We start from the raw sequence: 24123 nt of genomic DNA on the forward strand, positions 1-24123 counted from the left end.
AATGTGATTATGAATGGAAGGTTGAATTAATACAGTGTTTATTTTTTTAGTGTTGTCTTTGTATGTTACAAATTAGTTTAATTAGTAAGATTTAATATTACTCTAATACTAGTGTTTAATGGTATCAGTTGAAAAAACAGTTGGTCTCCTGAGACCATGAAAAGCTGAAGCAAAATATAAATATTTTCTGCGTTTATGAAGTAGAAATAATTGATAATTGAATAACCTAACTATTTTTAAAGGGCGTTCATTGCAGGGGCAGGATAAGTAATATAATATGTTTATATAAAGCAGCTCCATATCACCGGTTAAGCTATTGGGGCTTTTATTTTGACATTTGTAAGACTGCATGACGGAAGTGCGTGTCGTCAGCTCTATCGTTCCTTTCAATGGCTTTATGAGACGAATTGGAAAACGTGAATATAATCTGCTTTTTATTATTCCACTGCATAAGCGATGTTTTTGCTGTTGTTTCAAACTCAACGAAAAAAAAGCATATTGCCTTTTTTTGGCTTCTTTTGTTTTAAGGTTGCCTCGGTTATCGTATCCACCACCTTAATTCACTGAGATTAATTTGATTATTTTCAGTAAGGGAAATGTTCTATTGTTTTCGTTAATGAAAATTTGTCAAACATGTCACCGTCAAACAATTGTGTAAATCAAGACGTGTGGACAGTTGTACAGTTTGCAACGTTCACGCGACTGCTTTCCCTTTTATTACAGGTAAGCAACTGACATAAACTACTAAAACAGACGTAAAATTTTGTATTTGTATTCTCCATGATGTCTGCCTTTATGATTTATATAAAGCTTCATAAAATAAGACTTGGCGCTTTTTTGTGAAGTTGAGATTAGAGTGACACCTACTGCAGAACTGGGCATATGACAAATCGCTGTTTGTTTATTTTGTGCCCCCTCTCAAAGGCTGTGCTGAATGCAGTGATTCCAGACCATGTGGCAGATGCCTTCAGCCCTCCGCGATCAGAGAGCCCTCTCCTGCTTGACCCTGTCATCGAAGCATTATTTGGTGGCCTTAGTCACTGGGATGCAGAGCATTTCCTCTTCATTGCAGAACGTGGATACTTATATGAACACAACTTTGCATTCTTTCCTCTGTTTCCTCTCATCCTGCGATTACTAGCCGCCACTGCGCTGTGGCCCTTGTGTGGATTTCTCACAATGCATGGCCGATTACTTTTAGCTGTGGCTATAGGGAATAGCATTCTCTTTGTCATAAGTGCCGTGGCACTATACAAACTGAGCCGTTTGGTGGTGCAGGACAGAAAACTTGCCCTTGTTGCAGTCTTAATGTACTGTCTGACACCGGCTAATGTGTTTATGGTTGCAGGCTATTCAGAGACTCTCTTTGCAGCTCTCACCTTTGCAGGCCTCTGGTTACTAGAGAAAAGATTCACAATAGTAGCTTGTCTTCTCCTGGGGTTTGCAACAGGTGCTCGTGCCAATGGGCTCGTGAATGCTGGATTTTTGCTGTATCTCTCCTTGCAATGGGGTCTTTCCCGTACCTGGGCCTTTAGCAAAGGAGAAGGGGGCGTTCGATATCGTCACTATGTCTTGGAGCTTATTCGTTTTGTGCTCACAGGAGCATTTTATGCAGCTGTCATAGCGCTGCCTTTTTGTCTGTTTCAGTTTTATGGTTACCAAACGTTTTGCTATCCATCTGCTACTCAAGTTCCCCCTGTGCTGCTTAATTTGGCCCGGGACAAAGGATACCGCGTGGCTGATGCGGCATCTCCAGCACCAAGATGGTGCCAATGGCAAATTCCACTTTTGTATTCATACATACAGGATGCTTATTGGGATGTGGGCTTCCTTCGATACTTTCAATGGAAGCAGATACCCAACTTTATTTTGGCACTACCTGTCGCAACTCTGGGATTCATCGCCTCATATACGTACATAATGGCTAACCCAGTGTTTTGTATGTATTTAGGGTTGGGAGAGAGAGGAAAAGACAGAAAAATGCATGGCTTCTGTAACCCAAAAGTCTTTGTTTACATTGTGCACAGTTCTGTCCTTCTTCTGTTTGGAATTTTTTGTATGCATGTGCAGGTAAGACTCTTGAAATTGATCATTATCATGCAACATATGTAGTATACTTGCTCAACATGCCTTGTTTTATTGTGTCCTCTCAGGTGTTGACACGGTTTCTTGCTTCCTCTTCGCCTGTGCTCTACTGGATCAGTGGCCACCTGCTTTTTCATTATGAACCTCTGTTGCAAGATGAAAGGCTGTTCAGACATGACCAAATGCAACAGGATCACAAACCTGGTTTAAAATGTTCTGTGGGAATGTGCAGAAATAATCAAGTCCTTTACCTATTGATGCGCTGGCAGACTTGCTCAATTTATACACGATGCATCCTGGGGTATTTCATATCATATTGGTTTTTAGGTCTGGCTCTGCACTGTAACTTCCTTCCCTGGACTTAACATTAGGGGAAGAAATTGAAGAGCTTGTTTCAGTTGTCATAACCTTCATCTGCCCTTTTAAATAACATTAATGCTGCTTGGCAAATATTAATGTATTTTTTATTTTTTTTTAAAGATGGTTTTTGGTGTTCCCTAAAAGACTAATATATATTTTTGTATTGGATAAGTATTTAATAAATATCCATATTGGACCATTTACAAATTAGTCCTGTACTTCTATCTCTTATGAAAGAAATAACATTGCTAAAAAGCCTTAGCCAAACTATATGCTGTGTTTGAATGTTGTTACTTTTGATATCCATAAAAATTTCATGATTTGGTCTGCAGTTTGTAGGGAAATAAAGCACATGGTCACATCACATTTCTGTTATATTGTGTTGTATCACCATCTAGTGGGTACAAAGTGTCATAAATGGTAAAATAAAAAGGTCTGTGACAGTTCCAATGTTATTATTTATATACTAGTATAGTATTTCTTGCTTTGTTTTTAAAAAGGAAAACATAAGTTGGATCACTTTGGCCCACAAAAGGTAATTAAAATAGATTTATTTCTTTAATATTTTATAAAGGTTTGTATATTCGCCCCCTAATGTAGCCTATACATATTTTGTTACATTCATGGTTGTGGATGTTTTGCATATATTTGTTGTTATCGTAATTTTGGTGTACAACAAATGAGTATCCATAAAAAATTACAGAGAAACAACAAAAGAATTACATAGAGAGCGTGACATAGCGTATCGGAAGTAATCTTTCATTGGTCTGGCTGAGATGATGCATCTCTTGCGAGTCATTGGTCGCTTTCTTCAGGTAATCCTCAGCTAGGGAAGTGATCGTACTGAGGTAAATATTGTTGTATCTCAACTGTAGCTGAACGATAGGTTATATTAGCTCTTAGAGAATTATAAACAACATGGTTTGATGTCATTTTCAATACCTAATAGACTCATCACGGTTGGACAGCGATCGGACGACTGGGCAGCGCGAGGAGCCGAGTGTCGCTCAGATGACGGTTGAACAGCGCGTGAGGATAATGTCGTCGGCTGAGATAGTTGACAGCTAGTCAGCAAGCTAACGCAATTAGCTTAGCAAAGAGACTAACATATTTATCGGAAAAAACAACAACATGGCATGATTATATAATAATAACTCGTCGTTGTAATCCCTATAGGGGATGTTTAGTTGCAAACGAATGCATTGAGCAACGTAATATATACTTTGTGGACTTTCAAGTTAGCTTAGTTCAATAGATGCGTTGACCTATTCATATTTGTACCCAAGTGATTGGTCAGCACATTTGTGACAGTATCTTTAGTGATATGTGTCGGAGTTTTACAGCTGATAAGTAGTTTCGATCTAGCTTCCTCTTTGTTAGGGATCGGTTTGTAACCGGTTTATTAAACCTGCTCTTAAGGTTACATCTATACTGTCCTACCTCTATACTGTCAGTCACAATTTCTTAAAATGAAAAACTGTGAGTATCAACAAATAGACCCTCGAACGCTCAGAACATCAACCACCCGGACGTCCTCCACCCTGCCCTGTGGAAGGAAAAGCTCCCATCGCCTGCGGAGAAAATGGGAGGTTTTCCCTGGAAAAAATCGCTTCTACTGCGATGGGCGTATTATGTTGGCCAGTCAATGCGGCGTGCTCCCGCTGACCATCGGCCTTATTTTCATCACCAGTGGCTTATTCTTCACATTTGAGTGAGTAGTATGCACTTACTCACAGAGACACCAGTGTTCACACTGCTAGACAATACTACTGCTTTTGACAATAGAGACATCTCCACCACCTGATGTAGTTCTTCTTGACATCATACCAGTCTGAAAGAGTTGCATTCACATGGTGATCATCAGATAGTAAGCTTTTTAAAGCATGTTTGTATCAGGTGATAACTTTGTTCTTGTCTTTGTGTTTGATTCATAACAGTTGCCCCTTTCTCGTGCATCACCTCACTGTCTTCATTCCAGTAATTGGTGGGGTGTTATTTGTATTCGTCATCGTATCCCTCTTTCAAACCAGTTTTACAGACCCTGGGATCTTACCCAGGGCTTCGCCGGATGAGGCTGCCGACATAGAGAGACAGATTGGTAAGGCTTTGAATGTGTAGTTTGTTATTTGTCTCTATTTTGCTTTCTAACTTATTTGTTGTATATGTTGATATTAAAATTGTGGGTTTCTTTAAAGATAATTCTGGATCGTCAACATACCGTCCACCTCCCCGCACTAAAGAGATCCTTATAAATGATCAGGTGGTCAAGCTTAAATATTGTTTCACGTGCAAGATGTTCCGTCCGCCCCGGACATCCCACTGCGGCCTGTGTGACAACTGTGTCGGTAAGGCAGGATTTACATATTCAGCGCACAAAATTTCTGCATTTAAAGAAATAGCTCATTGTGAAATGAAAATGTTATCTCTCACTCACCTACATGTTATTGTAAACCCAAATGAACTGATAACATGACGACTTGGTTGCTGTTTTTTCGTGAAATTATAAAATGAAAAATCTGTCATGATTTACTCACCCTCATGTTGTTTCAAACCTGTATGGCTTTCTTTCTCTTCTGTGGTAACATACAAGAAGATATTTTAAGGAAATGTCTCTGTTTTTTTTGTCCATACAATAGAAATCAATGGTAACCAAAATGGTTTGGTTACCAACATTCTTCAAAATATCTTATTTTGTGTGTCTCTGAAAAAAAGAAAGTCATACAGGTTTGGATCAACATGAGGGTGAGTTGATAATGACAGAATTTATGTTTTTGGGTGAGCTATCACTTTAAAACTTCAACAAGAACCAAAAAAGCAGTTTATACAAATTGTGTACAATATTCCATGTCTTCTGAAGCCTTACACTTTATGTATAGACTGAAATTTAAGTAATTATTCACTGCTTATCTTCCCCTTCAGTGAACTGTTTACTTCTGCGATCAGTAAGTTGAACAAATTGGATCAATCCAGTTCATGAACTAATACTTCAGACCTGGATCAATCAGCTCATTCAGAAAATTGGAATAAAAATAAATTATGAATGATCTAGCTATGTAGTGTGAATGTGCCATGGAGAATTAGGGTGGATACAAAGATTTTCAGTTAAATTTATTAATTTTTAATTTTCATCTGTTTCTCATTCACAGCCATTGAATGGCTTCAGAAGTCTTGAAATATAACACAAGTCATATGGTCCATTTTTATTAAGCTTTACTGTACTTTTGCTTTTTGAACATTGAAAACTCAAATTGTAATTCAATGGAAGGAAGTGGGGGTGAGTAAGTAATGACAGAATTTTTGGCTGAACCATTTCTTTAAAAGCTACAAAATGTTAATAGTTTAACCCGTAACGCAAATCACTTCCTTATAATCATTGCATAAGAATGCACAGGTTTCTTGTAAGCGTTGTTTCTCAGAATGCCTCTGTTCCTCTTGTAGAGCGGTTCGACCATCACTGTCCTTGGGTGGGGAACTGTGTTGGAAAGCGCAACTATCGCTTTTTTTATGCCTTCATAGTGTCGCTATCCTTTCTGACCTCCTTTATCTTTGGTTGTGTGATTACACACCTCACTTTACGTAAGTTTCACCACAGTCACTTTTATACAAAAACTTGATTCAAGTTTGTTCAAATAATTTACAATACTGTTCAAAAGTTTGGATTCAGTAAAAAAAAAAAAAAAATTGAAGAAAGTAATACTTTTATTCCGCAAGGAATATTAAGTTGATGAAAGTGACAGGAAAGTCACTCATGAAGTTATAATACATCTCTTAATAAAGCTGTTCTTTTGAACTTTCTATTCATTTAAGAATTTTAGAAAGGAATGCATCACGGTTTCCACAAGAATGTTAAGTAGCACAGCTTTTTAACAGCAATTCAACCGTGATAAATAATGAGAAATGTTTCTTGAGCATCCAATCAACATATTAGAATGATTTCTGAGGGATCATGTGACACTGAAGACTGGAGTAATTATGCTGAAAATTCAGCTTTGCCATCACAGGATTAAATGACACGTTGAAATATATTAAAATAGAAAACGGTTATTTTAAATTAAAAAAATCTTTCACATTATTACAGTTTTTTGATCAATTAAATGCAAACTTTTGAACAGTACTGTAGATACGTGTGAGACTGTTGTATTTTAACTGATTTATTGTTAGTCAGTTTTGAAGCAGTTTTGTTCTCTGATCAGTTACTCTCATCAACAGGATCACAAGGTGATAAAGGTATCATCCAGGCAATACAGGACAGCCCAGCCAGATATCCTTTTTTTACTGTGTTGAGTGTTCACACTCCTGCCTCCATCGCTGCATGCTTGTTGTCTGCACCGCCCTATGCTCAGAAGCACACAATAGCAAGGCTGACAGAGTTCACTATGTGTTTACAGACCCACTGCTGTTGGTTCCGCCTTTTTCCTAATCCCATTCATCCCTAATCGGCTCAAGGATTCCACCACACCCTGCTTTCCTGTCAGGATTGCAACAGTTGCTGCTAGATACAGATTCCGCTGGTGTCCAGCCCCCTTTTAAGTTTGTGGCTTGAGGTCACGGTTTTCCACCACAACCTCTGAGTTAATCAACCTGGGTGGCTGACCTCAGAAGGATACTTGTGGTTCAGTGATAGGGCAGAATGACTGTTCAAGGCAAGCACATGGGATTGATTTTGCATAACTGTTCTTAACAAATCATTGTACTGTTATTGCTTTTGTATATTTTGTACTGTTAAGGCCCGTTTACACCAAGGACGATGACTATAATGATAACGATAAAGATAGTTAAAAATCATTCTAAATATAAAAGTCAACATCACAAATGTACTGGTAATGGCACAGTTAAACAACATCATTGGAATCACAGAACATATATTTATCATTATAGTTATCTTTATAGTTACCGTTTCTGGTGTGAACAGGGCAATATTTGGACATTGACAACCATTTATAGCAGATTTGCACCCTTAACTCTTTTTGCACTGTTGTCGAGCTGGTCATTTGCTTCTTCTCCATCTGGTCCATTCTGGGTCTGTCAGGTTTCCATACTTATCTTGTGGCCTCCAACCTCACAACCAACGAAGATGTAAATATCACCATGAATGCATGAATTTAATCAATAATATAGCAAAAAGCTATATAATTAATTAATTAATTAATAATGTAGTCAATACTTATCATTTAATTGCAATGTTTTATACATCGCAGATCAAAGGCTCTTGGTCCAGTAAAAGAGGTGAAGAATCAGGGAATCCCTACACCTATAACAACATCTTCACAAACTGTTGTGTGGTGCTGTGTGGGCCGATGCCACCCAGGTCGGTACTGTATGCATATGCCAACGTCATAGCAGAAACAGATGTTTATTTTAGTATTCATCAGACTAAATTATGAAATATGCAAATATCAGAGTTTTTTAATGAGTAAGTGAAGGATGTCAACTTTGTTTGTCATTTAGCTTCAGGCTAGCCTTCAGTACATATTGTTACACAGTTTCTCAGCCTGCTATGACAATTGTACAATTCTTTGACTTCTTTCTGAGTTCAGTACATGCTATGTTTTGAAAGTCAAGTCACAATAGGTCACGCACTCATCCTTTTCATCTTTTACAGCTTGATTGATAGAAGAGGCTTTTTACCTGCAGATGACGCACCTCAAACGGTGACCTCTGATGCTGAGCTCCCTCCTTTCATGGCCAAGAATGACACAAACATGGTACGAGTGCCTCTGTCTCACACACGCAAAACTGTACCGCACGCATGCTACTGTGGTAAATTTATTCATCGCACAGACTGATTTTTTTTCTTAGCATGTGTGACATATATGTCACACCGTACAGCTCTGGTAGCCGTGGTTTCAAATCCTCATATTACTGCATCCACCATCCACCAAAAAGCATTTCATGGCATTTCAAAAGTTCAAAGGTTTTTATTCAGCATGATATGGTTGATCAAAAGTGACTGAAGGACTTTTAGATTGTTAGAAAAAAATCAATTTCAAATAAATGCATCCATGGTGAGCATAAGAGACTTCTTTCAAAAACATGAAGTCTTAATGTGCCCAAACTTTTGAACAATAGTGTAAATATGAACAGAAACCACAATTTTAACAGATCTGAAACCTACGTTTTGACATAGGAAAGCGTGAGAAAATGTACATGAGGTTGTCCAGGTTTAATTATAATCACAATCATTTAATGTAAACCCTGGCTAATGATGTCTTGCTGGGAAAGAAATACAGTTAACGAAGCTTGCACCTTTTCTGTTTGATGTGTGAAGATATGCACATAGAAAAATTACAAAGCTAGAGTGGTGTAAAATCATGGAGAGGGGGATAGAATTGTAAAAATGTCTGTTTTTAATGCCTTTAGCTTGGAAAATATTGAAGTTCACTAGTGCAAATCCAAATCGTATTAGTAGATTGTGCTGTTTTGATACTGACCTGCATCAAGCCTTGATGTTTGAAGTTATAAACCTCACACAGGAGGAGAACTGTCAGGAGTTTGCCCTCTCCTGCACTGCCTGAAGGCTCCTGCAGCTCTGTGACATTCAATGGTAAGGGTGTGTTATAGGGCTGCTTGCATGTACTTCATGACCACCTTCTCATGACTCTCATGGCCTTTACTCAGCCTTTCATTTGAACTGTCTGCTTGGCTTCCATTTCTATGCATTGAAACCACTATCATAAGACATATCTTTCATGAGAGCGGAAATCATTGGGATCGTCTATTCTCTGTTCCTCCTTTGCTCCTGGATGAGCTGAGTGTTTTAGCTGACATCTGTTTTTACTCTATTTTATAATGGTCACATGTTCATATATTAGTGCTCGCCAGAGGTCTGCAGTTGTTTTGTTTTTCCTCCATTGTGTCATTGTTTCCTAATTAATGTACCATCATCATCACGATTCATCTGTGCTTATCTCATTTTCATCATCTCTCGGGATTCTGTTGACTGAGGTCACGCTAGTTATCATGCACACGTGTTCTTTTCCACCTTCTCTCATGATGGATGTTTATCCTGAATTTAAGAGGTTTTTTGATCCTTTTGTGACCCCTGGAGAACCCCTTATAAAATCAGCTGCACCACTTCACCCTGAGCTCATCGGAAACCGTAAAACGAAATGCTTGTTTCCATGTTTTCATCTCATTATTTCCTTGGCGGTACTAACCTACTTTCATCTTTATTCTGATTTGGCTCGCTTCTCATACTCATACTTGCTCTGCTGTCTTAACATCAGTTGACACTTGGATACCCCATAAGCATTTTTAATGACTGATCTTCTTTGTTAATATTTTTAGTCTCTTACCCTTTTTGTTGCCATTCTTTTGCAGTGCACACAGGGCACAAAGGAGCTTATAGAATCAATGGCACACTCCACAGTGATCCAGAGCACCTGCACACCGGGCACACCCAAAACCGCACCGGTTACCCAAGAGAGTTTACTAAGTACCGTCTCTATCGCTGTCTCTCCTCCCAGCAAGCCTTCTACCGGCTGCTCAGACCGCCAGGCCCGACGCCCCACAGACATGCCTTGCCCCCAGAGAGGGAACAAACGGGCTGCTCTTCACATCCATAAACCTATGTTGCGTCTACCTAGCCCCCCATACTCCCTCAGCCACAGTCCGCTCATTTTTAGTGACGCTCCCGACATGGGCTTTATCCCACTGAACTGAGCGCTGGAACTCTGCCACCAGCAGCCTTGTGCAAATATTCTCCTCTCTGTTACCACTTTTTGAGAACAGCATCACACTTTTTAAGAAACTGTGACGTACTATACTCAGGATCCTCTCAGGTAACATCCCATCTTTCAACGAATGAAAATAAGCCTGCATTGATTTTTTTTTTTTTTTTAAATAACAGAGGGATTTCAAGATTTTTTTTTGTTCCGTTATCATCAACATACACTTGGTGAAGAGAACGCAAAACGTCATGAGAAGATGCTTTTGGTTTTCAGTCCTTTTGCACAAAAATATCAGCAGATGATCAGTGTTTTACGGAACCTCAAGCCATTCTTTCAGCCTGTTGCCATTCACTTAGACCTAATGCAATAATTACTTGCTTTGAAAGGTCACTTGGGTCTAAAAAAGCCTTACTTCAGAGTCACTTCTGTTCATTTTGTGTGGTGTTAAAGACCTTCTACAATAAAGTCATTGGTTCAAAGATATTCACATCCAACAGTATCGGAGAGCTCAGGATTTGAGTGTTAAATAGAGAGTTTCTATGTACATGATAGACTGTTACTGTTGGTCCAGAGCTTATTATCTCCTGTATAATGTTGTGACTGACAGTGAATTAACAGCTTTCATATTTCTGTTTATTTTGTGTCCTTTTTAATGCAGGGTTTTTCCTACTTTGAAAATTTTTCGGTGGCCGCAAAAGTGGATATTTGTGTTTCCTAAAGCAAATGTAGTAGTCTTTGATGCAGTATTTTCCCACTAAGATCATTGTCTCTTTATCTTGAGTTCTGCGTTTTGAGATGGGAAGTGCTACAGCACAGACCATAAAGCCTGTGTGACACATTGAGGAAGTCAATCAACTTAAACAACTAGTTAGCCCTAAATTCATAATCAATAATCTTGGGAATGGAAATGTGGAAGTTAACTACTTCTATTTTTCTTCGTACAATTCTGAAAGTTCAACTTTAGTTTGAATTCCCACAGCATTTTGAGGTAGAACAATTGGTATCACTCTGTTGTAAAGTTTTAACTAATGCATTAATTTGTTACTCCATCATGAACAAACAAAAATATTTTTATAAGTTATTGTTTAATTCTACATATAATAATAATTTAACCTATCGAGTTGTATAAACTAACATTAATGTATTATGAACAAACATTAATTAACTATAACTTAGATTAATACATGCTGCGTGAAGTTTTAAATTTGAAGTTTAACAAATTGAACCTTGTTGCAGAGTGTTACCGAAAATTGTCAAATTCATAAAGTTCCACATGCTTAGATGATCGATATCTCATGTACCCTATATAAATATGATTACAATTATACTTATTATATATATATGTAATTATTATAATTAACTATTTTCATTTAGTGTAATCAATCAAATTTGCTTGTGTATGTAAGCTACCACCGAAAAGCATTTTTAATCTAGGAAAAACACTGTAGTATTTCTGACTTCCCATTGGTGGGTCAAAGATTGTTTTCTGATTGTTATTATTATTAAAGTGTTGTTACTAAGCGTGAAAGAAGAACTGTTGTAACTGAAACATTTTGCCTTGAGATTGATGGATTAGTGACAAATTGCATCATCATTAAGACAGTTTTTTAGTAAAGAGTCTGGCACATTAATAAAGTTGACAGTATAAGTTGGAGAACTGTCTTGCACATCTAAGAACTAGACCTAATTATCTTCTATTTATCACTGCCAGCTGTGTTGGAGGGAAAGTAAAAGAATGTGTAACTTTTCTTGTGTTTTGTGTTATTATTCCTTTTCACCTAAAGACTTAAAGTAATAAACAGATGTTCTTTCCAAATGTGATTTAGTTGCATGAATACTTTCATCTGATTTTGAGAGACACAACCTCATAACATCTTTTGTTATACCTTCTATGATCTGCTGCATGCCAGACAGGGCACATTCATTTAAACAGTAGATGGCACAGTTTTCCACTTCTTGTTTGCATGCATCAGATAAGGAGTTTGTTTCTCCTGGAGGCATTGTTGATTGATTGCCTGTTTGATTGATTCAAGCATTTGCATACACAGTACTTGAGCTATTTTGAATGTGATATTTGGCTTCACCACAGTGCCATCAAGCTGACATTTATTCTGGTTTGATGTAACAAAATTGGATATGGGAAATGCTAAAATGCATAATTGTGGGGTTGATGTGTCCTCTCTCTCTTAGTATAGGGCAGTCTAGACTTACAAAAGATGTGGGAACAGTAGAGAAGAACAATATCGTCAGCTGAGTTTGAACCAGTGCTTTTTCTTCTTCTTTGCAGTACAAGGAGCTTCGTACCTGCCTTCGTAGTGTTTTTAGCCCAGAACTAACCTCAATTACCCTCATGTAACCCTTGCTTTTTAGATTCTGTCATAAAAATATAACAACCCGTCGTTCAGGGACTTCGTTCAAAATTGATTTGCTGACAAAGGAACCTCTGGAGCTGAAGTGGTAAAATTATCAGAGAAGTTGATTTGAGGTTTGCTTTGTTGTTACATGTCATTTGGAGCGACTGTGGTTGGTATTTTTAAGATGCTCTTCCTTTGTACTCAGTGAACTTGTTTTTCTAAGACAGAATTTTAATTGTAGACAACTTGAGTATAACAGTCCAAGTCATTTAGATTTTATTTGAATAATTTTATTGAAATGGAGAAAACATCCGCTCATTTTGACTGACAGTTTTGAAAACATCATCAAATGTGGTTATAGTGAAGGAAAAGTGTATGTCACTGCAAAGCCATGAAATAAGGGTGTTCGGGTTAGACCACATCCTCTTATCTAACTGCACGATAAAATCAAAAGCATGTAATGGTTATGGATCACATTGTAGACAGTGGCTTTGCCGCTCTCTCCACAAAGACTTTTGTCTGGACCACTTCACATTGGCTAGAGGGTATCACAAGTTGCTATTTTTCCACCTACACTGATCTCAATTAAGCAAAAATGAACACTGTCAGCATGTAGTAATTTGTACCTTCTTTTGCATCGCAGATATAAAACATTATTCCTCAGCCACTTTTTGGATATTGTGGAAATTACAGGTGTTTATCTTCTTTGTAGATACTAGACAAACAGGAAATGGTTACGACTGTTGATAACACATTATTGGTGCTTGCTAAGGCTTTTTTAATTGCTTACACTCAGGGTCAAGGATTTGAAAAAGTGCACACCATTTGTGTTACAGACATGTATCTCAAATTGGACTGCTTATTACAAAAAAGGAAAAGTTTTTTCTTTGTACAGATGACAACATTGATGACAACAGATGACAACAAGATCCCCGTTCACACGGATCCACGAAAACGACGCTGTATTATGCATGCCAGGCCAGTAGTTGGTGGTCACTTTGTAAAGAAAAACTGCTTGCTCATAGACTGAACACGTAATAAGCATGCGCATGATGTCACTGTTTTCACAAATTCGTGTTTTTGTAGTTTACACGGAGACAATAATGGTATCGTTTTCAAAAACTTGCACTTTGAACCCAAAAGTTTGCGTTTTCAGGCCCCCAAACCCCTTGTAAACGAACGGCCCCTAAAATAAACGCATTGAAAATGAGTTGAGGCGCAACTTTTTATTGAGCTTAATTAGTTCCAGGTGTTTTTTACAGGTCTGTACAAGTATAAATGCACAAGATGTGACCGTTACAGTGCAACTATCATGATTATGGTTAAATAAGATAAAATATACATAATATAACCAAATGACATTCATTTTCATATTAATCACTGCAACAGACATTCATCACTCAATTTAATGCTTTCAAATATGACAATTTATAATAATTAAATGAATAATATAAGTGTAACAATAATGTGTGTGTGTTATGTACACATGTAGGGTGAATTCAGGTTGATTGGGACACTTTTTCTAATTCATCTCAATGGCAAAAAGTGTCCCAATCACCCTGAATTCACCCTATATTAAATGTAAGTATGATCATTTATATTACATTTATTTACATAAGTATATTATGCCATTATACCTCCATATGAACTACTGTTTCTTCGTCTGTGTAGGATGATGTTCCAGGAATGAACGCATTTTGACAAGTGAACTTCAGGTACAGTGGGTACGGAAAGTATTCAGACCCCCTTAAATTTTTCACTCTTTGTTATATTGCAGCCATTTGCTAAAGTCATTTAAGATCATTTTTTTTCCTCATTAATGTACACACAGCACCCCATATTGACAGAAAAACACAGAATTGTTGACATTTTTGCAGATTTATTAAAAAAGAAAAACTGAAATATCACATGGTCCTAAATATTCAGACCCTTTGCTCAGTATTTAGTAGAAGCACCCTTTTGATCTAATACAGCCATCAGTCTTTTTGGGAAAGATGCAAGTTTTCAAGTTCAAGTTTTTCACAACTGGATTTGGGGATCCTCTGCCATTCCTCCTTGCAGATCCTCTCCAGTTCTGTCAGGTTGGATGGTAAACGTTGGTGGACAGCCATTTTAAGGTCTCTCCAGAGATGCTCAATTGGGTTTAAGTCAGGGCTCTGGCTGGGCCATTCAAGAACAGTCACAGAGTTGTTGTGAAGCCACTCCTTCGTTATTTTAACTGTGTGCTTAGGGTCATTGTCTTGTTGGAAGGTAAACCTTCGGCCCAGTCTGAGGTCCTGAGCACTCTGGAGAAGGTTTTCATCCAGGATATCCCTGTACTTGGCCGCATTCATCTTTCCCTCGATTGCAACCAGTCGTCCTGTCCCTGCAGCTCAGCCACAGTGATCTTTAGGTTCTTCTTTACCTTTCTCACCAAGGCTCTTCTCCCCCGATAGCTCAGTTTGGCCGGACGGCCAGCTCTAGGAAGGGCTCTGGTCGTCCCAAACGTCTTCCATTTAAGGATTATGGAGGCCACTGTGCTCTTAGGAACCTTAAGTGCAGCAGAAATTTTTTTGTAACCTTGGCCAGATCTGTGCCTTGCCACAATTCTGCCTCTGAGCTCTTCAGGCAGTTCCTTTGACCTCATGATTCTCATTTGCTCTGACATGCACTGTGAGCTGTAAGGTCTTATATAGACAGGTGTGTGGCTTTCCTAATCAAGTCCAATCAGTATAATCAAACACAGCTGGACTCAAATGAAGGTGTAGAACCATCTCAAGGATGATCAGAAGAAATGTCACAGCAAAGAGTCTTATATACTTAGGACCATGTGATATTTCAGTTTTTCTTTTTTAATAAATCTGCAAAAGTGTCAACAATTCTGTGTTTTTCTGTCAATATGGGGTGCTGTGTGTACATTAATGAGGAAAAAAATTATTTTAGCAAATGGCTGCAATATAACAAAGAGTGAAAAATTTAAGGGGGTCTGAATACTTTCCGTACCCACTGTATATGATATCTTGTGCATAGGGGAATAGGGAGCAATGAACACTTCATAGGGACCCTGTCAATCTGAACTCAGCTTTGGTCCTTTAAACGTTCACATAGCAATGCTCTAAACACAACCCACAACTCCCTAACATTGTGGTAGTGAGTTTTGCACAAGCAGGTACAGGTAGTTTGTTAAATTTTTATTTGTTGTTGTTTTTAATTACGGATCTCATTAGCATGTCATTGTTTGTATCAGTCACATTTTTTCTTAGCATTTTGAATCCACTCTGACTTCAAAAGCTCAACACATGATGCCTTTCATACTTTTTTTTTTTTTTACCTTAGCTCTAAAAGCAGGTTTGCAGTCTTAGATTTATTACTCTAGAAGAAGATGAAGCCAAGGTTTCTCAGCATCTGTGTCCAATATTAAAAGTACTATATCAAAGTGAGCTGACAAATATCCTCTTTTTTTGCATTAATCTGTGCATGTTTTTTCACCTGTTTATTTTTGTGTTGTTCCTGTTTATTTTTAGTTATTTATTTGTTTCTTATGTCAGTTTAACTTAATTGTACCAGTAAGGCTCCTGAATTCCTATATTTAGATTTAGATTTAATTACTTAACATGCATGAGTTGTTCATTTGTGAAAGTTTGTCATTGCAAGTGCTGCTTCTGTTTTCATACATTGGATTTCATGTAATGGTGATTCTTGGTTATTCAACAGCCAAGAAATCATATACCAGACTTTTATGCTTCATCTTGTGATGGTATTCCATAGTCTTTTGAATACTACAAAGGGTTTGCTGACACAGGTCAGATGAAGAGGGAAATATTTTATTGCAGATGTCAAGGCCAGTGATTGATAAGGCAAAACCATAATGCTCTTCAGATGGACATCTTGTCCTATATGCAGAGGGTTGGAGGTATAGTTCTTCAAAGACCTGAGTTCATGCCCTTCTCTTTTTGAGCTAGGAAAGCAGGCCTGCATTGATTTAGACATGGCTTATGTGTCTGAAGATTCAAGGTTCATTTCAAGTCTTGTGTTTGTGCACAAGCTTTTTGCAGTCCAGTCATATTGTTTGCTTAACTACAGTGAACAGTAGGTGGCATACATGTAAATACAGGACAAATATGGCAAAGTCATTTCGACGTCCCACAATTCCTGCTGCCAACAGGTGGCGCTTTGACTATTACTGAATATTGGCCATGTAGATTTCTTCTGACCAGGACTATTATCAAACATTTATATAAACATTTTTTGTGCTTCCTTGTTATTCGTTCATCAACTGCGCTTTATTTTTCATGAAGCATTTTGTTGCGCATCAGATGTGATAAACAGACATCCTCTCTTGCATTGCATGTGTAACAGTGGCCAGCTAGTGAGAGTTGTGCAGTTAAACTACTGCACACAGACGACCACTAGAGAATGCGGTGTTTAGCATCATTGTTAGTGCACTCGCCTTGCCTGCCAGCAGCGATCGGGCTGGGGTTTGAGACCGACTCGGAGCAGGGTGGTTAGAATCGAAGTGTGAGTTTTGGAGGCAGAGCAATGAAGAGAGGGGTGGGTTTGTTTGGGTTGATTTCAAGTATCAATAATGTCCAACAGCGTTTTTCAAAATCTACTTACCCCATCTTTAAACCTAGTCATTCTGAGGACAGACTTTGGCCTCAGGCATTTCAGAATGACCAACCAAAATTTGAGATGCTGGTAAGTCTAATTATCCAGTCACATCCAACGTTGAGGCAAAGTCACGTGAGTTTTTTGTTGGGCATCAAGTGGTTTATTCATTAATTGTGGTTCCATCATAGTTTATCATAGCTTCTTATCAGATAAAAATATGTATCTGCCTTATAATGCCCTCGTTTGAGTGCATGTTTCTTATACACATTTTTAGAATTTATGGCATCTTGGCGTTTCCTTCCAGATTTTTTTTTTTGTGGGAACTGTGGTACTCTCCCCCACCCCCCAAGGATTCTTTGATGAATAGAAAGTTCAAAAGAATAGTTTAAAAAAAATAAATAGAAATCTTATAAAACAATAGAAATATCTTTACTGTTTTTACTGGATGCCCTGATTTTGCAGAGTTAGACGTGTTCATGGGTCAGCTTATTTTGCTGATCGGGGAACAACATATCTGACTGAAAATTTAGTCCTAACCATATCCTTACCCCTAAACCTAACCCTACTAATAAGCTACCCCAAATCTAAAATCAGATGCAAATGATGGGTGAATAACACTGATGTAGAAGTACCAAAACACTGACTGTAAGACTAAACTTGGCATCAACTGTAAACTTGTCCCTTAAATCTGATTGGTTGATTGGAATGTTGTTCCAGGATCAACAAAGATGTTGTTCTTCGAAAAAGCAGTTTTGAACGTGATCAATGTGTCCTTGCAAAATAAAAAAAGTCAATTCATTTAAAAAAAGTTACAAACTTCAGAACTTTTGAACTGTAGTATATTTACGTGTGTGTATGTGTGTATATATAAATACACAAAATAAGATCATCAAAAAGTTAGAACATGCTGAACTGCAAACAAGTGGCAAAAATTACTGAACAGCAGCCAGACTACTGAAGGAAGTCGTGACATTACATAAATTATAAGCTTACGAAAATGGCAGGGTGTATTGCAAAATTGACCCAAATTTGAAAATTCTATCACCATGTCCTTTCACCTGTAATCATATCTTCTGTGGATCACAATTCTGAAGAATGTTCATGCATTTTTTTTAAACAGGAAGCTTTTATCACTTTTGAAGTAAAACACTGTTTGTTTGAAAGCATTTTGCTTGCCAGAACCTCAAAAACTATTACAACCCTCTCATTTACTATAGCAAGACATTATCTCATTGCTTTCAGGCATGCTTTTTTTCTGAAGATTTTTAAATTAGTTTTCATGAGTGAGAGTGCCTAGAGGGAAATACAATAAATCACAGAAGGGTAAAGTATCACTTCATTGTGTGTTCATGATGTGTTAAAAGTGCTTGGAGAGCACCTACTTCAAACACGTGGTGAAAATTAAAAGGGAATGTCTGCTTATGGTATTTCCTCACAGTTACCGCCATTGCATTGCATATCAAATCATTCCCCGAAACGGATCCTAGTTCTATTTTCTCCACAGTGAAAGCAAATACGGTCTTGTTACTCTTTTTCACTTCACATTTTCTGTCCCCTCCATGAAGTCATTCAGTCTCTGCTCAATCAGCTGTCTACGCTAATGAATGAGACAAGATATGGGACAAAGGTAAGCCCAAATCACCCGTCACTCGTAATTGGATCAGTAGCCTGACAGGTGAAGGATTAGACAAAGCTCGCTAATAGACAGTGAGTTGCATTTACTCACAATTAGTCCTCATTTGCATTCTCAAGTTGCAGTGATGATTGAAAGTGAAACAGTCTCTTGCATAATATTAGACGTTAACTGAAAACTTGTTTTAACAAATAAATTCACCATTTGAATCACTGAAAAATGTCCCAAATTATGCGTCAAGTGTGAACCCTTTCCTCCTTGAAGCGCTATAGACCACCCACACACCATGAACACACATGCCGCTGTGATGCACTGTTCAAGGGTGAAGGTTCCAGCCTTGTTTTAAGTCAAATAATTACATTGAGCTTTTGACTCAGCTGTCCTCACCTGATTTGAACATGCAGTGCTTGCAATGCAGTGGAAGTCTGTCCTCAGAATTTTTTTTATGGTAACACTTTAATTACATTGTCTTGCAATAGTAATAATAGCAAATTATGCATAATTACATGCACCTAACCCAAAATCTAAACCTAATCTAATAGTAAGTACATGTTGTTAATTAATATTAATCAGTACTTAAATGTATAATTATACTGTCACAAGTACACCCTAAAATAAAGTGTAACCTCAATTCTTTAGCTCTCTTTAACATTCTCATTTGTTCATTTAAAAACAGTTGCAAAATTGACATTTACCTCATGTCAAACCTGTTATTTTCTTTCTTCAGTGGAACACAAAACAAGAAATTTTGAAGAATGTTCATGATGCTCTTTTCTGTAAATTTAGGTTTAGACTAAAGTGACCACATACACTCTTAAAAATAAATGTTCCAGAAGTTTTTTTGCACTGATGCCATAGCAGAACCATTTTTGTTTCCTTATAGAACCTGCAGCTTTACTCATGCAGCTTTACTCATTGTGTTGACGTAATTTCCAATGAAACAGGAAGACAGGGCGTTTTGCTTATACACAGCTCGGCAAGAGCCGTTGAGCTCGTAAAACTCAATTTTCCTCATAACCTCTAACCGTTTGTCCTCCATATTGCTTTAAATTATAGCATTGTTTGTAGAATTCAAATGTGTCTGAACGTTTTGTGGCCTGTGCCAACTTGCGCGTATGATCTGCTCTGTGCTCTCGTGTCTCTGGATCGGAGCAGACTGTGCTCGCGCTATGGCGGTTCACGTGACACTAACACGAAAATGGACTTCAGTCGCGTCAATGGAAAGCATATTTACACTGTCTGACCCGTTCCCTATAATTTATAATAGTGTACTATGTGCCATTCACCATATAGAAACTAGAAAATGTATGAACAAGTTACCTATTTCAGTTACAGCTTCAGCGTCTGTTTATAGTGTAGGAGGGGCGGGACTTCAGATTCTAGAGAGCATTTGATTGGACAGAAGATTTGATGAGAAGCTGAAGTCCGTGGTGATGTCATGAAAATCCGTGATCCATTTTAGCGAAAGTGAGAGACTGTAAGCTTTGAATGCTTATATCTCCTTAATGCGAATTTTGTCATTGTTTTGGAACACACTAGCTTATTCTTAACCTTAAGCATAAAAACCTGTTCCAATCCTGTTTGGATATGGTTTCATTTTCCTCAGTGGGGCTGATAACAAAACTCTTTGGAATGTAATACAAATGCGTCAGTCATTGCCTTGTTATAACGCAAGAGTTTACAGACGGTATGAGATGTAAATAGCGACCGTATTATGAAGGATGCTCAGATTTTATTTTAATTTTATTATTAACTTGTGTTTACTTTGCTAAAATAGTGCTCTTGGCCAGCTACAGAGAAACTGGTAGCCAGGCAACAGACAAGTCACCAATCCTGAATGGCAACATCATTACATGCATTCTGCTAGCACGGTTAGCCAACCGCGCCGGGAACGGTTTGTAATCGTGCCATGCCGAACCAAGCTCTAGTGGAAATATAACTGATGCATATATATTCTTAGAAACCGTTCAGCCCGAAGGTAGAAAAAAAATCTTACATTTTTAAGAGTATTCTATGAAATGCTTTTGTGTGGTGTCACTGTGAATCTTTTTAAATGGCCTTTTAAGTCATCGATCATGTGTGATTGTGATATATTGAGGAATTTTATTGAAATGAGTACAATAAAGATTTTGGTGAAACAGATAGAACACTATTTTAAGGACAAAGGATTTCATGATCCATTGTACAGGACTGGAAAGTGCTCTCAGCAGAATCGTGACTGCGTACCTTTGGTTTGTTAGCAGGTCAGATCTTATCAGGGTCTTGCAGTCACATGGCTCTTGCTGATATGCTTTCCCTCCATCTCTAATGGGTTCATTGCTTAATATTGCTGGTTAAATGTTCATTTGAACTCATTAGCACTTATTTCTCTGCATAGTAACTGTAAATACTTTTTTGTCTCTGAATATAAAAATGAACTTTCTTTCATATTTTACTTACCTTCTTTTTGTTCCCAATCTGACTTACTTATAGTCTGTTCCTCACACAAAGCTATTAAGTCTTACTACTTTACTTTGGTACTTATTTTTGTCATTTTTGGAGTTTGACACCCCCTGAGAAAAAAAAAAAAGAAGAAGAAAAAAACGGCACCCAGCTCATTATTAAAATTGTCTCCCTTTGTGATTCACAGAAGAAAGTAAGTCATACCGAACTGGAACATCATGAGAGTGAGTAAATGACAGAATTTTCTTTTTTGGGTGCAAGACGTGATCGGCAAATGATAAGCTCCTCCTGAATTTTTCTCCAGTGCATTCATGGAGAACACAAAAAGTTCCGTGATTGGATCCCATAAATATGAAAGTGTAGTGACACATTAAACAAGCTCCTTTTGATGTCCAAAACAATTTGCTTATCTTCATAAAACCCTTTAAAATCCCCATAAAATCATAGTTAAAAGGTCACAGCATCCACAAACACTTATATACGTGAGAGCGAATTCCCCAACGTGCGATTATGGTAATTGTTTGGTCATAAATCTGGTTATTTCCCTATTACTTTTAGGACACGTATGATAAAATCTTTTTAAAAGCACAAATGTTTACAATGACTAATAGGTATGTTTTCATGAAGAGAGACATTATAGGTTATGGTTACACATTACATAAGTCATGGCAGGTGCAATAAAAATAAAGAAAGGCCTGATAAGTGTTTCCATAAACTTATTTGTGTTTAGCTAGGCAACAGGAGATTCAGGCTAACTTCCAGTAATGCAGTTGCTAAATCCATGTGTGCCATATGTGAACAAATATCCCGTCAAACGTACAACCACACGCGCACATGATCTTACACTCCTGGTGAGTGTATTTAGCTCTATTTGTGTATGCACACAGTATCTGATTCATTCAAAACAGAGGTTGATATGCCAGCAAAGATGCTAAATTAATCTAAATAGAGTGCATGTCTACCAGGACTCATAAAATGACCTCATGGCATAGCAAACAGATTCTGAGTCACTCATATCTTAATCATATCTTTCTGATTAAATTTGATGCTACGTGATGTTGGTTGGGGAGGTTACCATATGTTCACCAAACCTGAACCTTTTTTGTTTTGTTTTCCAGTAAAAAATATCTAAAAATCCCTAAAACAAGATATTAAAGTAAAAAGATAAAAAGTAAACAATATTTACTTTTAGAGCTATTTACTAAAGTCAAAAAGCTGATTTAGACATCTATGGCCCTTGTTTCACAGGCAGGGCTTTTATTAAGCCAGGATTAGGCCTTAGTTCAATAAGGATATTTAAATAGCTTTTATAAAAATTCCTTAGAAAAAAACAATACTGGTGTACATCTTGAGACAAAACAACAGCACTGACAAGATACGTCGGTGCAAGCTGCTTTGTTAAAACAGCTCAAGCATGCATTTAGTCAGGGACTAGATTAAGCCTTGTCTGTAAAACCGGGGGTATATTTTGTTGTCGTGGAAAGCTCATGATTTCAGGAATAAAATTATGAAGGTATATATCATCTAATTTATTCAATCCATGGTGGTTGAACATTTCAGGAATAGATAGCACAGGGCTACACAAATAGATGCCTTATGAAGATTTACTGAGCTTTCAGTTGGCCAAGCAACTACTGTAGATCATCATGGTTTTTCTTGGATCTGTTGTCACTGCTCTTTACTTGTGAGCACTAAAGATGGAACTTAGTTCTATAATCATAGCGTCTCACTGTTTATATTGGAAGACAATGCGTTGTCATTATGGACATTGGCAGTGGCGCTGAGAGTGGAAGCTGCACAAAGATGTATGTGCCCTCTGGTTTAGGATCTGAGAAGAAACCCTGAATAAGTATGAACATCTTAAGCAATTTAAGAAAAAAGAAGTAGAATATTACTGTATTTAAATATCTAATTTTCCCATCCTCACTCTCCTATTGATTTCCTATTGTCTTTTCTACACTTAGACTCAGATGAACTAACCGCAGTCCATTCACAGGATTTGCCCAGGTTTGGTACAACCAGAATGTCTACATACACGTTTGTATAATATTTGAAAAACCTTCAATTATCCAAGGTGCTGTACTGGTTTTCAATTAATTAATTTGTTATTTTAACACTGTTTCCAGAGTGATAGTGTTACTGACAGTAGGTGGAAATATTATTTCATGTCCTTGAGGCAGAATTCCAGTCTGGCAGCTTCCCACTGCAGGGGTCGCTGGATTTATGATATTAACAGAACTTTAAAATATTCACTACAGCATCACCCACGCATATCTTCATACAAATTCAGGCCTGTAATGGGAAATACAGGTACCTGATGAAAGCTGCAATAGGCCGTGGTGATGACTTTATAAGTGAATGCTCGGCTGCACCGCTGAGGATCACATCTTTAGTACACAGAGTTTTAAATCCTGTGGAGTCCCTCCTCAGGAAGAGTCTTGGAGGAACTGATTTGAGGCACACACTGACTTTAGATTTTAAGGCACACGGTGAATCTTGATTTGAGTCACACGCTGATCTCTTCACAGTGGACTAGATCACATTTTTCATCATTGGCAGGGAAACAACTCACCCTCATTATTTCTATTTAGATTTGCCAACAATAAGGTAGACACACCCTAGTGAAAAAGAAAAAAAAAAACTTTTTTTTTTTTAGACTTTTTATACTACAAATCCATTGACATTTACTGAAATATCGCTTGAGACCTACTGGTATAAATATTAGAATTAAACTTTATTTGGAGTACTTCTTTATTGCACAATGCACATTTTTTAATATTAAGCCTAAAATGTGTTTTAATATCACTTTTAGTAAGGATAGTATGATCACTGTATAATATCAGTCTTTAAATGCAAGATATTTAAAGTGTACCTGAAGTATACTTGCAATAGTTCCATTTTAGCACAATCAAACCCTTCACTAGGGTACTTTGTTTCAATGAGCATTTTGTCTATCTATCTATCTATCTATCTATCTGTCTGTCTGTCT

At 37.5% G+C, this 24123-nt stretch overlaps 2 protein-coding genes across 3 annotated transcripts; both read left to right on the forward strand.

Moving 5' to 3' along the window:
- Positions 1-80: 80 nt before the first annotated feature.
- pigv (phosphatidylinositol glycan anchor biosynthesis, class V) lies at positions 81-2888 on the forward strand. The gene is made up of 3 exons (XM_048152733.1): positions 81-723; positions 925-2070; positions 2154-2888. The coding sequence occupies exons 1-3, from the start codon at positions 634-636 to the stop codon at positions 2448-2450; spliced, it is 1533 nt and encodes a 510-aa protein (XP_048008690.1). The 5' UTR covers positions 81-633; the 3' UTR covers positions 2451-2888.
- A 323-nt stretch (positions 2889-3211) lies between these two features.
- On the forward strand, positions 3212-11936 carry zdhhc18a (zinc finger DHHC-type palmitoyltransferase 18a). 2 transcript variants are annotated; one of them, XM_048152735.1, is made up of 10 exons: positions 3216-4156; positions 4383-4543; positions 4641-4790; positions 5884-6021; positions 6655-6706; positions 7419-7521; positions 7644-7753; positions 8048-8150; positions 8919-8989; positions 9766-9903. In XM_048152735.1, exons 1-9 carry the CDS (start codon positions 3915-3917, stop codon positions 8958-8960), a joined length of 1101 nt encoding a protein of 366 aa, XP_048008692.1. In that variant the 5' UTR covers positions 3216-3914; the 3' UTR covers positions 8961-8989; positions 9766-9903. The 2 variants fall into 2 exon arrangements, with proteins under 2 accessions (XP_048008691.1, XP_048008692.1); XM_048152734.1 differs by lacking the exon at positions 8919-8989 and having other exon boundaries at positions 3212-4156; positions 9766-11936.
- The last annotated feature ends 12187 nt before the right edge of the window (positions 11937-24123 follow it).

The sequence above is a fragment of the Megalobrama amblycephala genome, linkage group LG13 (assembly GCF_018812025.1).
Source record: "Megalobrama amblycephala isolate DHTTF-2021 linkage group LG13, ASM1881202v1, whole genome shotgun sequence".
In the NCBI taxonomy this organism is placed as follows: Eukaryota; Metazoa; Chordata; class Actinopteri; order Cypriniformes; family Xenocyprididae; genus Megalobrama; species Megalobrama amblycephala.

What these genes read in the sequence shown, in the direction of transcription:
- pigv (XM_048152733.1), top strand. Translation starts at nt 634, where the DNA reads ATGTCACCGTCAAACAATTGTGTAAATCAAGACGTGTGGACAGTTGTA. An exon ending in TGCTTTCCCTTTTATTACAG is followed by an intron (nt 724 to 924) that starts GTAAGCAACTGA and finishes CCCCTCTCAAAG; the next exon opens with GCTGTGCTGAATGCAGTGAT. An exon ending in TTTTTTGTATGCATGTGCAG is followed by an intron (nt 2,071 to 2,153) that starts GTAAGACTCTTG and finishes GTGTCCTCTCAG; the next exon opens with GTGTTGACACGGTTTCTTGC.
- zdhhc18a (XM_048152734.1), top strand. Translation starts at nt 3,915, where the DNA reads ATGAAAAACTGTGAGTATCAACAAATAGACCCTCGAACGCTCAGAACA. An exon ending in ATACAGGACAGCCCAGCCAG is followed by an intron (nt 6,707 to 7,418) that starts ATATCCTTTTTT and finishes CTCTTTTTGCAC; the next exon opens with TGTTGTCGAGCTGGTCATTT. An exon ending in ACCTCACAACCAACGAAGAT is followed by an intron (nt 7,522 to 7,643) that starts GTAAATATCACC and finishes TATACATCGCAG; the next exon opens with ATCAAAGGCTCTTGGTCCAG.